At 38.6% G+C, this 17632-nt stretch overlaps 1 protein-coding gene, 1 long non-coding RNA gene and 1 other non-coding gene across 4 annotated transcripts; 2 read left to right on the top strand and 1 right to left on the bottom strand.

Annotated features, from left to right (window-relative positions):
* Positions 1-1788: 1788 nt before the first annotated feature.
* On the top strand, positions 1789-1860 carry trnac-gca (transfer RNA cysteine (anticodon GCA)). The gene has a single exon. It is a non-coding gene; the product is annotated as a tRNA-Cys (tRNA).
* Positions 1861-2153: 293 nt separating this feature from the next.
* On the bottom strand, positions 2154-5698 carry arl5c (ARF like GTPase 5C). The gene is made up of 6 exons (XM_014975101.2): positions 5513-5698; positions 5132-5192; positions 4901-5048; positions 4663-4746; positions 3502-3653; positions 2154-3415 (listed from the first exon to the last, which is right to left on the bottom strand). Exons 1-6 carry the CDS (start codon positions 5556-5558, stop codon positions 3367-3369), a joined length of 540 nt encoding a protein of 179 aa, XP_014830587.1. The 5' UTR covers positions 5559-5698; the 3' UTR covers positions 2154-3366.
* Positions 5699-13426: 7728 nt separating this feature from the next.
* Positions 13427-17415, top strand: LOC148158070 (uncharacterized). Of its 2 annotated transcripts, none has more exons than XR_015763909.1 (4): positions 13427-14132; positions 15122-15215; positions 15781-15936; positions 16718-17415. It is a non-coding gene; the product is annotated as an uncharacterized LOC148158070 (long non-coding RNA). The 2 variants fall into 2 exon arrangements; XR_015763908.1 differs by having other exon boundaries at positions 13427-14335.
* The last annotated feature ends 217 nt before the right edge of the window (positions 17416-17632 follow it).

Here is a 17632-nt window from a genome sequence, read left to right as displayed (position 1 = left end):
TCACGTGCTTCTGACTCTACTAACTACACCCCTTTCTCTCCTCCTCAGCGATGTTTTTGGGATGCAGCAGAGATGACTGTAATAAACCCATTCAACAAAAAAATAATGTTAATCAACGTCATGAAAGGTGTTTCTACCCTTTTTTTGTTTCAGAATCATGGGGATGTTTTTGCTGCCTTGCACCACTGCGACTTTCAGAGTAATACAATTACAAACGTGACAAGCAGCTGTATAATTCCTCACTCTTTCCAAACCAGCTGTGAATCCAGTAATAAATCTGACATCTATTGAGCATGAAGTTTATAAGACCAGCCAACCCTAGTTTATAATCAGTGCTAAATATGACATTGCATATTCCCTGTTATGTCAAAAACATTGCTCATGTTTTCTAACTCCAACTCAAGTCTCCCTGTTTCACTTTATTATCTCATAAATGTCTAAAGTGTCTTCTGTTCTGCTCTGGAAAGTGACTAAAAGCAATCTTTACAACCACAGCGGCTTACTCAGACAACTAACAAGGAGTCTTTTGCATTATTTTGAAGGAATTTTGACCAGAACTTCCCTGGAGAGTTTTGTCACATTGGAGAGGTTTTGAGCACATGTGGCCTGTTTAATGAGGCCATCCATGCACAGCATCTCAATCAGATTTAAGAAGATTCACGGATCAGCATAAGCAATGCTTATATTTTACAATTGATCTGTCTGTCGGGTCATAAAAAGAGAACCAAACTAAAAGCATTTTTAGATACACTCCACAATACACGTGCTATTCATGCTTTGCTGCGAAGATGCACCATGAGGAGCGCAACTTAACACAGGACTATATGGCTCCAGTGATGATAATAGAAATGGATTATTTGTGACACATTAAAGCAGCAGTTACAGTTTAAGCCACAAGATGTCAGTGATGTTTGCAGTCTCAGTTGAAGCGCTGGTCTGCATCAAGTATAGCAAACAAAGTCTCAAAAAAATCTATAATGAAGAGATTATTTGGACTTGTCAGCTTCAGGCTCTTTTATTGTAATGCCAACTGATTCCCTTACTTACTGACGTAATTTTATCAGGCAACTTACACCTGAATGCAGTGAGGGTTTCTCCACTTTAAACCCAATGCGAAATAAGCAGACTTCATCTGATTTCTTACAGTTTTGACATTGCTGAAAAGCAGGTGCTTAGGTTTTACTCTGCTTTTTTAAAGCTAGCTGCAACTTTTACTTTGACTGTGATGAATTTTCTGGGTGTTGGCTTTCCTTTTGGACTTGTTAACTCTGCAACCTGCTGTTAAGTGGAAGAAAATAGCTGCATGGATGGACAGATTACATATTGCGTCTTAAAGATTCAACAGTCTGTCTAAAATAAAATTCACGCTGAAATTGTATTATTTTCAAACAAATCCCCTTCAAGCTGGCTTCGATGTATGCCATTAAATCAGTTTATTTAAAACAGATTCAAAAATCTTACACTCCGTTGTACATAACGTAGTCTATTTTTGAGAATTTTAGATTTTGAATTAAAACTGAGTAGATGCAGTCCTGGTTTCTTAACGCTGGAATAGCTAGCTTCTTAGCTAGCGTTTAAAACAAGCCTGATAGCTAGCCGGCTAGGTACTAGCTTAACTGTTTGTTTAGCTCTCTGTTTAAAATTTCATATCAAAATAAAATAATACATATTTACTTATCAAGTGAACTTTGTTGTTGACACTACATGTACTAACAATTAAATAAGTTGTCGATCCTATCCGTGACTGTAACTGTTAAAACCTCTAGCTAGCCACTGAGGTGAACGGGCGGGGGTATAGCTCAGTGGTAGAGCATTTGACTGCAGATCAAGAGGTCTCCGGTTCAAATCCGGATGCCCCCTTCAGTAGCATTTTCTGTTGTTAAAGCATAGTGTCTTTTTAATCAGGTTGATTGTATAATCAAGCTGTAATCAGAATAACACAGGTTTCAAAAAAAGCTACAAGTGTCATTTATCTGTACATGAATAACAGCACAGGAATAATACCTTTCTGGATGATAGGTATTTATTATTAGGGCTATTTAAGGAAAAAAGCAGCCACACTACTTTTGTTTCATTTTCAGTGGTGTTATATATACATATATATAGTTAAATGTGGATGCCCAACAGTAGTCCCCAAAACACACACACACCAGTTTGAAAGTTGCAATATTATTTATTTCAAAAACAATTTACAAAATACAGTATTTACATTTTAAATATTTTCTTTAGCAGCCAGCTCATTTTCCCAACCAGGAAATAGTATATTCTATAATATACAGAATAAAACTAGAGAGCTTTGATACATATAAAAACACCTTCAGATGAAAACTGCTGGTATTAAGTGACATAAAATACAAAATTTTCCATTATAACTCAGATTTGAGCTTTTCTCAGAAGAAGAGGCCACAGGAATTTCTTATCGTGTAAACATACATTAGTTTCATTAGAGGCTAACTGTTACAGCAGGCAGCTGCTAAAATGTGCGTGAAAAGTTGCTTTTAACATTGGAAAAGGCAAGTGCATTATCTAGAAAAAGATTTGAAATTCTAAAATGGAAAGCACGTAAACGACTGAAAAAATAACAGTCAACGGTCCAAATGAGTTTATGATGTTCTACATTATAAATACAGACAAAAGCTGACAAATCTTATTTATCAGTTTGCTGTTCAAGTATAGATTTAAAACTTATTGTCACCAAGTTGTAAACTCTACAAAATAAATTCAGGGTAATTAGTTTGCAGCTTAACAGTTAAGGCACCCTCCACAATAAGTGGCGCCGCTAATAATAAAGGAGTTTTTAAACAGTGAGCCACCTCTACCATCATCTTGACTGGGCGTGATGGTAAGATAATGTTGGGTCTAGTCACAGTTTCGACTATTTTAAGCTTTGTATTTAGGCAAGAAACTATTTTCTTGCAGCCATTTCCCTGATTATGATGATGGACAAACATCAGTTGTTGTGCTGTCTCACAACAACACTTGAGAAACTTCATGAATGCATAAAGGGATTGCATTATTATGTATCTTTCTAGGAAGATGCACAGTCTTAGTTTTAGTTGAAAAAAATCAAATATACCCCAATTGCAATATAAACGTACAACGACACAGATCTTCAATAATAACAATAAAAAAACAGCCCTGAAACCCTTTAAATGTTTGTTCGATGTGATTCTAAAGGATTCGAAGCAGCTCTTTGCAGACTCCCACATGAAAACAAAGCATGAGCGGCGAGTCGGCTCTGCCTCAGATGCTATTACACCGGCCCAAACACTGTAAATCATACTGACAAGGCAGCCTCTGTAGAACAGGAAGTTGGCTCAGTTTTTTTTTTTTTTTTCAGAGAAGTTTGATCCACCCCAGGGAGCATCAGTTTGCCACAACGTGCGATTTCATCCAGTCCAGACTGGCAGGAAGACTGCAGGAGGAGAAAGGAAAGAGCCTGTTAATAAGGGGTGGAAAACTAATCTGGTATCACTGGCTTAAACTGAGGTGTGTACTCACCCTTCTCCAGTCAGGGCGCAGCAGGCTTGGACATGCCAGGAGTGTGTTGTGATGGAGTCGAGGGTGAGGCACTGGGAGATCTCTGCTGCTGTCATCGAGCCTTTTATGTCTTGTTTATTAGCCAGAACGAGAATGGCAGCATTTTGTAGGTCCTACATGAAAAAAAACAAGAGAAGAACCAGTGAGGAATGTTATCAAATTTTAACTCAAATACATCAACAGTAGCTGCATTTCAATTAATCATAAAATTGCTCAAATTAAAATTACAAAAATAAATTAGATTTTTTTATGATAGGATGTGGTGGCTTTTCAGCCGCATTGAAATAGATGTATTTCACAAAACTGCACTTTTTTCACCTCAGCAGGATGTTACTACTGGTGAAAACAACAAAGACGACGACAGGAAGTAGCAGGGGGATAATGGTTTGTTTTGGTTTTCTTGTTTGTCTTTTGCTCTCACAGCATCGCACAGTTCACAGAACGTTGTGTGTCAAATCAATAGCTCTTAAGTAAAATCTAAGGCTACAACTTCTCCAAAACACGGCTCACATAGTATACGGGGGTTTTCACTCAAACACCTGAATAAGACGCAAACGTCTCCTGATGGCTGATAGATGGCGAGTGCTAACACCATGACTGAATAAAGAATATCACGTGTAACTGTTTACAACATCGCATGACCAAGCTTATTCACATGTGACTTCAATTTCATTTGTTATTTAATGGGAACACCACAATTGTGAGATTCTGTGGGTTTTTTTTTTTAACATCGGCAAAATATTGACAAAGTTTTGGACACATTTGCAGTGGAAACGCAGCTACAGATGCCAGGATTAAGCCGTCTCAGCGGAACATTTTAAGACGCTGACTCAAACAGCCAAAAAGGAAACTTCCTCATCACGTTGTGTCATGGGTTGTCAGAATTTGTTCTGCTTTCACAACACAATTAGTCACTCACTGAAGGCGGGGGTGTGTTTCAAACGTGCGGCATAAACTTGGAGAATAAACAAAAGAGTTTTACGTCAAGGAGTCAAATACAAAGAAAAGTTGAGATTCCTACGAAATAAGTTATTTTTAAACACCTGTTATTAAGGTATTAAAGAGGAGCTATGTAAAGAAATAAGGCGTCATTTATTACATAGGTTTAAAGTAAAGTAATACCTCATGCGCAAGCATACGGTGAAGCTCTTCTTTGGTCACAGTCAGCCTTTCACGATCAGTGCTGTCCACGACCAGAATGACAATCTGGAAGGCAACCATTTATAGTAGGTTACATCACAGATATAGGAGCAATAAATTGTAAAGCAGGGCATCAGTCAACTCTAACGCTTTCTGTTTTTGTCCTGGATGAGACTCAAGAGGTTAATTTTCAACCTGTGAAATGCAGCAAAAGCTGTACCTCTGTGTTGCAGTAGTACGAGTACCAGCTGGCCCTCAGACTCTCCTGCCCTCCAATGTCCCACACCATAAAGTGAGTATTGCGGACAACTATCTCCTCAACGTTGCTGCCAATAGTGGGTGACGTGTGAACGGCCTCCTTCGTCAAGCTGAAATTACAGACATTTCAAATAAGTCCCCAAAACAACTTCAAGAGCCAACTAGATCTGCATAAGGTACTGAGATCACTTACAACTGGTAGAGGATTGTTGTTTTCCCAGCGTTATCCAAACCCACAATGATGACTTTGTGCTCTGCAAGAGAAAAACAAATGTAGTCAAATGTACTTCTGCAGTCTCAAACTGAATGCGTTGCACAACATTTGCAAGTGCTAACAACAGACAGATCAAGGTAAGATAAGGTACAGATGGGTCACATGTTCTGGACAGGATGGTATCAGAGCACAGCAGCAGTTTCAAATGTTTGGACTCACAGTATCAAACAAAATACATGCGGAAAACACATACTATACCCAAAAAAGTTTAATCACAACGAAATAACAATGTAAAATGGAATCTGTTATATTATAATATAGGTAGATTATATGAATACAAAAATGGAAACAGTTTTTTACCTTTGTCTCCGAACACCGCCATCATCTTGGACAACAGGAACCCCATGATAGTATGTTTAGGAAGCGTATGAAGCGCTGAATACAAAACAAATCCTGAAGAAGAGCAACTTCAGTTCCAATCAACACCTGAGTGACTCACGAAGCTTTGTCTCGGCATCTTATACCGGTTTCTGCTTCGCTTTTTGCGATAGTGGGAGGCGCCTCTGAAAAAGCCTCGGTGTTTCACTGAAGTGGTGCGTTAAATGACAGTGGGAAATGTCGGTACACAAACAGGTGCAGGTCTGTAGATTGTTACATAACAGCGTACACAGCTCTGCCTTAAGCTTACAATATGATAAAATGTTATTTAAGTACACATTTTTGATGATATGACTGGGTAAGTAACACCTAATGCAGACTTTAATTCAGTGTTGAAAAAAATATGCAATGGGGAAACTACTTTTTCACAGCATGTTAAAGAATTTTACCAGTTTTTTTTTTTTTCAAATAAATGGTGCTTACTGTTTGAGAATATCTACATTTTATAAGTGACAGACCTGTAAGCTTTTAATTTCATGTAATTTATTCTAGATAAAGATGTAAGAAGGAGAATTGTAGATTCAAATTAACTGAGAACTTAATTTAAATCAAGATAATCAGTTCAAGAACTGTATGACAGTGCTTGTCATTTAAATGTCCCCTCAGCTTGTCAAGAAGGCCTTATATGTGAAAAATACTGAGGTAGGATTTTCAGGAAAAATGACCAAAGCATAAACATCAACCTCTTATAAAATGTTGCTGACCAACAAAGAAGTATTTCCCGAAAAAAAAACAGTCATTTTTAAACTTGACTGAAGTTTGCAGTTACACACATTGAAATTTTGGTGGTCAGATGAGACAAAGATTGAAGTTTTTGACTTTAAGTTTTCAAAGTAAGGCTTTCTTGTACTAGCTGTTTGGTGGTGGCAGCAAAAGGTTTGGAGCTGTTTCACTATCAGATCTAATGGTGAAAGGTGAATCAACAGCAAACTCTAAGTAGCTTTTTAAAATAATTTTCTTTAAAAATGTAGCTTGAAACAGATCTTAACGTTTGAATTAAATACAATTTACTAGCTTTACGAATTGTCAAATACCAAAATTGGATTGTAATACATTGTAATTGTAACTGGATTGTTTCTTTCTTGAATTTTCTAAGCTAATATGACATTTTTTATACCAAAATAAAAGATAAATATGCCAAAACAACCCCCAAAACTCGTACTGCAACGCACCTGAACACTTTGTCATGTAGTTAAATATCTGAGCTTGGCAGTGGGTCCTGAAGGCACCTTCACGTCTCTTAACGTCGCGCCGACGAAAGGAGCTTGCTAACCGGCGTAACCCATCGACGTAATGACAATTCCATTCCGTATATGGAAAGGGGAAGTGATACCGTTTGCTCCCCGCCCTACGGAGTTCTTGAGGAACATTGGTAAACAGAAAGCAAAAACATGATCAAAAAGAATTCCCCTGAAACTTTTTGAACAGTCCTGGGATTTCCTGGAACAAACCTGCAGTTCCTGCAAGTGTTCTTCATTAAATTTTATCAAACAGATTATAAAGTTTTACTGTTTCCAACATTTACAACAAGCTAAATCAACTAAATGTACGTGTTCAACATGTAGTTTACCTTCCTTTTCTAAAACTCCCAAAGTAAAATTTAATTCTAGTCCAATTACCTGATGTTGTATTTTTTTAGGATTATGGGTGATTTCCAACAACTGAAATAAAAGTAAAATTTTGTATTTATTGAATATGTGAAGTTTTAGATTTTTACTAACTTTTTCATGTTACCGCCACAACTTCAGTGATTTTATTGGGATTTCATTATAGGGTTGTCTTAAAATTATGAAGTTAAAAGAACATGTGGCTTTCTTTTTTATTATTATTTGTTGTGGTGTGCATTTTACTGTATTTAACGCCTCCCATCTTACCACAACTCTAACTTTTCTGGCCCTGCATTAAGTAAAGTGTACCCACACACTGCCAGTAACATGTTACCTTTATTTCAGTGTTAGTACAGTATATTTATTCTGTATTTATTCATTATTATTTTGCTTTTTTTTTTTAGCTGAGTGCACCAAAATCTACTTTGGAGAAAAATCGAAGGATGTTTGCTGTACCATTTATGATGAAATTGAGTTAATATAAAAAACATGGTGGAAAATAAGCAGTGAACATTTCTTTGTAAGATTATTTTGTCATCAAGGCCTGCACAAAGTCACTTCAAGGTGCCGTAAATGGCCCCCAGGACACACTTTAGACATTCTTGCCCCAAGTATGACATAGTGCAACCAATAAAAATAACAATACTAGCAATAATAATATGTGGATTATTATCTTTTGTTAGAAAATTGTGTTTTATTTATATTTGTCCAGGTGAAAGGGAAACATTTAGCAAATAATACATTTGCTTCTCTATTTAACAACCTTTTCCAATTTTAAAGAAAATAATCTTACAGAGGAATATATCCTGCTTTTCACACAAAAAAAAGATCATTTAAAATCTAAAAGTGGGAGCTGGAACAAAAACTGCACATTTTTTTATTAATGTTCTTTTATTACTGTATTTCCATTTCATAGTAATTCTCGGACCACAAACGTCCTCAGATTTTTAATCAAGATTAATTTAATGCTCCCATTTGGTAAACTGGGCTAAATAAAGCAAAAATATTTTTCAAAGCATGAACAACCAATATCCCAATCTTCTTGCTAAGAATATGCACAAAGAATCCAGGCAAAAAATAACAGAAAACAATCGGAATAGGATGTTGTTCAAATTTACATTTCAGGTGTATAATGATTTCCAGTTCCCTTTTCTACAGAAATCATACTTCTGTGTTTTATTAAAAAATTGTTTTTTTGCTTATAGTTTTCCAGGTGAAAGGGAATTGTTTTGCAAAAAATTAAAAAATACTGCATTTTTATTAAACATAGAAAGAAATATCTACATTTTGTAGACCTCGGTTACTTTCAGGTGGGGGAAAGTTGGATCTAAAAGCGGCAGGACACAAAACCTCGAAACCTGGATTTGAAGACTTGTACATAAAATCTGAATAAAACACAGCGGAGTTTGTTGTTGGAATGTGGTAAAAAAAAACAACAAACAACAACAAAGAAATACTTGCAATAAAAGTATATAAAGGAAAAAATTAACACCACAAAGATCTTGTGATGTGTACTGTTTGCATTTCTGCTGTTCGGCTGCTGCGACTCACTGATGTAAGTCTAATGTTTGAACGTAAACCACAACTTTGCAATTTCCGTTCATGCAATGTCATCTGGCAGCAGATGTAAAGAACACTGCACACGTATAAAAATACCACATCCTGCATATTCTCACTCTGAATGTGCTTCTTATCTAAGTCCTGCCTGACGCCTAGTTTAGTTGTTTTGGTTAATGTCTCCCCTAAAAAGAAATGTGGAAATGATGATATCTGTATCTAGCAAAGCTCCATGACAAATATGAGATTTAAGATCAGTTTGTTTTCCTTTCCTACTTTAACTTTTAGCTAACACACAGACAATACTACAAAATTTGTTAAGAAACACTGAGTTTAATTTTTTTCTCATTTTATTCACAAATTATTACATTTATTTAGCATAAATGCAGCCCCATATCTTCTGATTTTATATTTATCAAGTAATATAATTTGACTTTTTTAATCTGATGTTGATGTCATATTATTACCAGACAAAATTTTCTATTACAATCCCTTCTTTTGATATGAAAATATGTATCATTTCTATTTTTTATTTAATCTCCAGTTTGGGTTTTTTGCAGTTAAATCTGGCTAGTCAGATGAGCATAACAAATAAAAGTTATCCTAAATATTTCCACTTTGGATCAATAAAGGCTATTTTTTTTATCTTCTGTAAGTTATTTTAAATTGTATTTTATAAATGACTGAAAAGCAGATTACATTTAACTTTCTGACGCCCTGTTAGCGCCCCCTTGCGGCCCCCAATTTGAAAAGCAATGGACTAAGAGACGGTGATATTTTTAAATTACATTTTTAATTAAAATACGAATTTATCCACAGATTAAAAATGAAAGGCAGAAAAAGCAAAATGTAGCTACAATCAGGCACCAATGATACATGTTATCTTATCATTTTAACAATTGCGATAACGCAACAATAACATTATTTACTGATCATTAATATTTATTTATTCAACCGAAGACAGAGGCGGGCTAAAGCAGCCCACCGAAGACATTCATGGATTCTCAATTATAGATAACTCAGTAAAGACCAAAGTTTATCCTATCCCCCGCCCTCCCCACATCATGATACTCCTCCTACTACCTCACAGAAGCTGAAGATTTAAAAAAAACAAAACAGCAAATTGTTCACAGGGAGAAAATAAATCAACACTAATTCAGACAGAAATCAGGAGTAAGAAGGGAGTGGTGTTTAATGTCAGACAAGCTCGCAATTTAAGTGGAAGCTCCCAGCCAGCATGCATAGGTGGGCCCCACTTGGGTTTGATGTGGGCTACATGGGTTATGAGTGGGCATGGGTTTTATCTGGGCTAACTGTATGGGACCGATATGGTAACCTAAAATGGGACCCACTTGGGCTGGCCCATTAGGGCTAAACATATGGGCCCCATTCAGCATTAATGTGGGCTAACTGTGAATGGGGCAGAAGTGGGCAACACTATGTGGGGCCCATGTAGTTTCAGTATCATGGGCCCAACATGGGAAGCCCATGTGGGCTGACCACATTGAACCCACATGAGATAAGTATGGGCTGACCGTACATGGGTTGGACCTGGGCATGCGTATGTAGGCCCCATTCCTTTTTTATGTGGGCTAACTGGGGATGGGGCAGAAGTGGGCAACACTATGTGGGGCCCATGTAGTTCCAGTATCACGGGCCCAACATGGGAAACCCATGTGGGCTGACCATATTGAACCCACATGAGATAAGTATGGGCTGACCGTACATGGGTTGGACCTGGGCATGCGTATGTAGGCCCCATACCTTTTTTATGTGGGCTAACTGGGGATGGGGCAGAAGTGGGCAACACTATGTGGGGCCCATGTAGTTTCAGTATCATGGGCCCAACATGGGAAACCCATGTGGGCTGACCACATTGAACCCACATGAGATAAGTATGGGCTGACCGTACATGGGTTGGACCTGGGCATGCGTATGTAGGCCCCATACCTTTTTTATGTGGGCTAACTGGGGATGGGGCAGAAGTGGGCAACACTATGTGGGGCCCATGTAGTTCCAGTATCACGGGCCCAACATGGGAAGCCCATGTGGGCTGACCACATTGAACCCACATGAGATAAGTATGAGCTGACCGTACATGGGTTGGACCTGGGCATGCGTATGTAGGCCCCATTGCTTTTTTATGTGGGCTAACTGGGGATGGGGCAGAAGTGGGCAACACTATGTGGGGCCCATGTAGTTCCAGTATCACGGGCCCAACATGGGAAACCCATGTGGGCTGACCACATTGAACCCACATGAGATAAGTATGGGCTGACCGTACATGGGTTGGACCTGGGCATGCGTATGTAGGCCCCATTCCTTTTTCATGTGGGCTAAGTGGGGATGGGGCAGAAGTGGGCAACAATATGTGGGGCCCATGTAGTTTCAGTATCACGGGCCCAACATGGGAAGCCCATGTGGGCTGACCACATTGAACCCACATGAGATAAGTATGGGCTGACCGTACATGGGTTGGACCTGGGCATGCGTATGTAGGCCCCATTCCTTTTTTATGTGGGCTAACTGGGGATGGGGCAGAAGTGGGCAACAATATGTGGGGCCCATGTAGTTCCAGTATCATGGGCCCAACATGGGAAGCCCATGTGGGCTGACCACATTGAACCCACATGAGATAAGTATGAGCTGACCGTACATGGGTTGGACCTGGGCATGCGTATGTAGGCCCCATTGCTTTTTTATGTGGGCTAACTGGGGATGGGGCAGAAGTGGGCAACACTATGTGGGGCCCATGTAGTTCCAGTATCATGGGCCCAACATGGGAAACCCATGTGGGCTGACCACATTGAACCCACATGTGATAAGTATGGGCTGACCGTACATGGGTTGGACCTGGGCATGCGTATGTAGGCCCCATTCCTTTTTTATGTGGGCTATCTGGGAATGGGGCAGAAGTGGGCAACAATATGTGGGGCCCATGTAGTTTCAGTATCACGGGCCCAACATGGGAAGCCCATGTGGGCTGACCACATTGAACCCACATGAGATAAGTATGGGCTGACCGTACATGGGTTGGACCTGGGCATGCGTATGTAGGCCCCATTCCTTTTTTATGTAGGCTAACTGGGGATGGGGCAGAAGTGGGCAACAATATGTGGGGCCCATGTAGTTCCAGTATCATGGGCCCAACATGGGAAGCCCATGTGGGCTGACCACATTGAACCCACATGAGATAAGTATGAGCTGACCGTACATGGGTTGGACCTGGGCATGCGTATGTAGGCCCCATTGCTTTTTTATGTGGGCTAACTGGGGATGGGGCAGAAGTGGGCAACACTATGTGGGGCCCATGTAGTTCCAGTATCATGGGCCCAACATGGGAAACCCATGTGGGCTGACCACATTGAACCCACATGTGATAAGTATGGGCTGACCGTACATGGGTTGGACCTGGGCATGCGTATGTAGGCCCCATTCCTTTTTTATGTGGGCTATCTGGGAATGGGGCAGAAGTGGGCAACACTATGTGGGGCCCATGTAGTTTCCGTATCATGGGCCCAACATGGGAAGCCTATGTTGGTTGACCGCATAGAACCCAGATAAGCATGGGCTGACCGTACATGGGTTGGACCTGGGCAGGAAAATGTAGACCCTAATCCTTTTTTTATGTGGGCTAACTGGGGATTGGGCAGAAATGGGCAACACTATGTGGGACCCACATGGGCTGACTGCATTGAACCCACATGACATAAGCACGGGCTGACTGTACATGGGTTGGGCCTGGGCATACATATGTAGGCCCCATTCCATTTTTATGTGGGCTAACTGGGGATGGGGCAAAAATGGGCAACACTATGTGGGGCCCATGTAGTTTCAGTATCATGGGCCCAACATGGGAAGCCCATGTGGGCTGACCACATTGAACCCACATGAGATAAGTATGGGCTGACCGTACATGGGTTGGACCTGGGCATGCGTATGTAGGCCCCATTGCTTTTTTATGTGGGCTAACTAGGGATGGGGCAGAAGTGGGCAACACTATGTGGGGCCCATGTAGTTCCAGTATCATGGGCCCAACATGGGAAACCCATGTGGGCTGACCACATTGAACCCACATGACACAAGCATGGGCTGACCATACATGGGTTAGACCTGGGTAGGAAAATGTAGACCTTAATCCTTTTTCATGTGGGGTAATGGGAATTTTTTTTTTTTAATCTGATTAGACAATGTGGTTACCCTGTCACTTTTAAACTTTTCACTATATGTCAAAAGCAAAAGCTGCAAGAGCAAGATTATAAAAACTTTGAAAAAAATTATGAGATGTCAGATTGATGGCCTTTAGCTAAGGAAATTGTTACTCAGTTGGCCTGTATTGGAGCTGATAAAAGGTAAATTGTTGAAGCAATTGTATAAGCTTTCTACAAAATGAAAAGCTCTCCTTGGATGGTGACCTCGTCTTGGAGGTCATAAAGAGGTATTGTATTTGAACCATGCTCACTACATGATTTCTGTGTCTGGCTCATTTACTAACACCGACATTACACTAGGCTTCCAGAAGACCAAAATATGTTTCAATGCTTTATTTTTTAAACCAGTTCAGTATTGTCCAAGCTACACTTTGAAGTCCTAGCATTTTTTCTTTTTATTATTTTACACTAGAACAGTCCATATGTCCTAACATTTTTGTGACATTATCTGTTTTAAATATGCATAATCTTCTGCTGCTCAGAGTGGTTCAGAGTGGACTTTTGTCCTTGCTTCTTTTTTTAAATGTAATTTAATTTTATTTTATTATCAATTGGATGTTCAGACATCCAAGTGTTCATTGCAGCTTTTTCAAAGAAGGACTTAATTCTTATTTGGAGAAATAGTTCAGATCAGATCATCGTGAAAAATATTACAAAATGTTTAGAAAATGAATTCAAACAAAACTCAAGTGAGAAAGACAAGAGTAAAATTTTTAGCATCTGTTTTTTCATCTGTAAACATTTTCCAAGTTGTCAGCATAAATAAAATAAAAAAACTAAACATTTCTATTTATGATTATTTTTATATCTTTTAATCTTTTTTCAATAATCTTTTTAACCTTTTTGTTCATTTTTTCTCTGGCACCGTTGCCAATAAAGGTTGGTGAATTGAAGTAGACACTTTACACATCCACTAAAGAAAGTAGTTCCAAAACACATTTGAATAAGGACGACTATATTTATTTATTTTTATTGAGAAAATTTGTGAGTGCTACATCGGTTTTACATTTGTTAAACCGATGTATTACTCTCAAAATTAATCTCGTGTTTCTTGGAGAACGTACAATTGTTAACGGCGGATGGATATGCGGTTTCAAAATCAAACGTAGTCCCATCAGTCCGTTGGCGCGGAGTCTGCAGGTTCGCTGGCCTTCTACTAAAGAATCTGTAAGTACACTTCTGTCTGTTTTGTCTGTGTCAAATTTTAGGGAGAGATTTTAAATCGTTAGTTAAAACATTTGTTGCTCGTAATGGTTCGGATGACCGGAGTACCCCGAAAGACCTTATTAGTTGTTTCTTCTTTTTTTTGTTTGTTTTTCTTTTAGGTGATTTTTTTTAACACACACAATAAGTCATCTGCCATTATTGAGGTAAGAATATTTGGATGCAGAGCGATTTCAAACTGTTCTGGGCCAGATCATTTTCAAATACGCTGCGGCGCCATTCACCGGTAAATTTGAGCGCCAACGCGGCAGAATAAAATCGGTTCACTAATGAATCTACGTTGCTAGCGGAGGTTGCTTTTAAAGTACCTTGACACGATAAAACCACTTACATTATTTATAAAGAGTAACTACTTCGCTTTCATTCTGTGTACATGGGTTTTTAACAATCTTTCTCGCAGCCAATTAAGCCAGCATGCATAGCTGGGATCCATTAATTGTGCATTTTTAATTATTATTATTTTTTTTTTCATGAAACTGCATTGAATCGTGTCGTTATGGGCTAGATAGGTAATGATGAATGGGCATGGGTTTTGTCTGGGCTAACTACACGAGGCCCATATGTTTAACCTAAAATGGGACCCATATTGTCAGCCCATTTGGGCTAAATGTAGACTGTATTCAGCATTATTGTGGGCTAACTGAGAATGGGACAGAAATGGGCAACACGAAATGGGGCCCATGTGGTTTCAGTATATTTGGCATAAAAGCTTTTTTGTAAATAGAATGAAGGCATAGTAGTAAATATTTTAAAATCATGTTTGTTTTATTGTGTAAGTGACATTTTAAAGCGTTTTATTCTGTCATCGTTTGACTGCAAAAAACATGACAAGTGGGTGTTTAGGTCTCAACTAGCCATTTGTTTGGTCAATGCAAATGGGAGCTTTAGATTTACCAATGTTTTAATACTTTTTAAAAATTTATTTTCTACAGACTACTATGGAGAAGCGTGAAGAAGGCTTGCAAGGGCAGAAGTGACATCAGATCTTCAAACAGATAATGATATTCCAGAAAAGCGACGTAGAAGGTAACGTGGAACAGGGACTTCTGTAACACACAACTCTAGATCAGTGGTTCTTAACCTGGGTTCGATCGAACCCCAGGGGTTCGGCGGAGCCTCTGCCGCGGAGGGAAAAAAACTTGTGTAAAGTCGTGATGCGCCGCTTTGCCATCATTTGCTGCAGAGGATCACGTTACATTGCTTAGCCAATCAGTGCTGCGGAGGAGCACAGGGATGGGGCAAGGAGGGGGGAAGCGGGGTTCGGTGAATGCGCATATGAAACTGGGGGGTTCGGTACCTCAAAAAAGGTTAAGAACCACTGCTCTAGATCTTCTGTCTCCCTGGTTGTCGTTTGAGCTGCTCTCAGTTCTTTTACCCATTTGGTTCTCCTTGCTTTACTTTTTCCTTCTAATCCTTCAAAATTTATTGACTTAAATTGATACAGACATTAACAATTGGCATTTTGTCCATGTATAAAAGTAAGCTTATAAGCTATATATGTGTGAAACAATAACAAATCAATTAATAAAAACTAAATGTATCATGCGTCCTGATTTTAAAATGTTGTCCTGTAATTGTCATTATACTTAAGGTTGTCATGGTTGCAGAAATTGGAGGAGGGTCCTTAGATGATGCAGTACAACAAGCTGTGCGATTCCTCATGTCCCCTGAATTGGCCCTCCAGTTCAACCTGTTTGGCCGACATAGGAAACAAGTTCCGGGACCTGCGTCTCTGATGTTTTGTATGGTAAAGATCAGTTTTTATATTCACTTTTTTTCTTGAACATTTGTTAATTTTGGTTGTCTTATGCCTTTTGTTCATTTTTAGTAATCTTTTTTTTTTTTTTAGATTAAAAACTGAGACTTCAATTTTTGGTTTAATTCACATAGTATTCTTTCACTGTGCTCTCAAGAACTTAAAGATTTGATTGCTGACAAAATTTGAAGGTAATATTGTTTGCATTTCAAACAGTATTAACAAAATATACAAGACCATGATAGAACCTTTATGTCAGTAGTTGATTTATATACATTAATATATTTTAAATTTACAATAAGAATATAGTGTGTGTACTAGGGATGCTCCGATCAGGTTTTTTGCTTCCAATTCTGATACCGATCACCCATGGGGCCCATCGCTGCCGATCGTCTGGATTGGCTGTTATTTTTTCACTTTAGGTATAAATGATAACATGTTATCTGGCAAAATTAAAAAGTGCGCAGTGTGACGGAAAGAGTAGATCAGCTGCACATGCAGGCTGCGAATGAGATACAGGTGATCTGCAACAAGAGGCCGTGATCAGCGATCACCAATCAAACACATTTTCACGGAAATTAACCGCTTATGATTGCTGATCGATCTGCACACCTCTATCTACATAATAATAATGACTCGAGAGTGCTTTGATTTTGGCAGATCCCTGCAAGCATTTCTGCCCCTTGAAGGGGAAGAGATGCACATTTCATTAATGTTACATTGTACTAAAAGTAAAACACTAATGCAATTTCTACCTTTGCTTGTTTTTTAGGTGCACTTAAAAGAAATGGATCCATCCACGGAATCACACAAAGATACGGAAAAGGCACTCGAAGTGGGTTACTGGAGCCCCGGACAGAGGTGGAAATAGAAAAGTTAGAGCGACTAGGGAGGCAGCCAGCTCAGACTCAGGTGGGCAGGTTCCAAGATGGACAGTTACAATGATGTATGAGAGCTTTCAAGTGTGGCATATAGGTTATTAAAAATATTTGACAAAAATGTAGTGTGAAAGAGCTATGTAAGTGTGTGTGTGTTGATATATATTTATATGTATTTATATATAGATGTACAGATCTATATAGTTGCATATCTAGATATAGATCTATATACATGTATGTATCTATACATATTTACATAACTAGATGCATAGTTATCTAGATAACGAGATGTAGAAATATAACTATCTAGATATATAGATCTATATATATAGAGATAAATATATATTTACATAGCTAGAAATCTAGTTACATAGATAATTATATATCTACATATAGATCTATTTTTATACATTTGTTATATTAAACTAGTTTCTGTTATTTTCAAATCTGCAATATGAATAATTTTGTAGATTTCTTTTACCAGTGCATTTCTTGTGGCATCATTTGCTCTGTGTTAATAAAGCTCTTATAATTGACGAGTTAAAAAAAACTGACAATATTTAAAATTACCAAATAAAAACCTTGACCAAAAGACATTTTTCATCTCTTTTTTTAATGCAGGTTTTGTGCTAAAGCATTTTAATACTTTGGTTTGTTGATTAAGATTGTATATCTATTAATGTAATTCACTTTCAGGTTAGGTGAGACAGACCCCATTGTTCCTACAGGAATGAGGCATCTGGGCCCCACTGAAAACCCAGTCAGCACCCATTTAAATCTACCTGGGCAAAACCATATGGGGCCACCAT

The sequence above is a fragment of the Poecilia mexicana genome, unplaced genomic scaffold (genome assembly GCF_051168715.1).
Source record: "Poecilia mexicana isolate PSO_F unplaced genomic scaffold, ASM5116871v1 scaffold_8, whole genome shotgun sequence".
NCBI lineage: Eukaryota > Metazoa > Chordata > Actinopteri > Cyprinodontiformes > Poeciliidae > Poecilia > Poecilia mexicana.
Note: the sequence above shows the minus strand (reverse complement) of the source record. Positions and strands in the feature narration are given on the sequence as shown.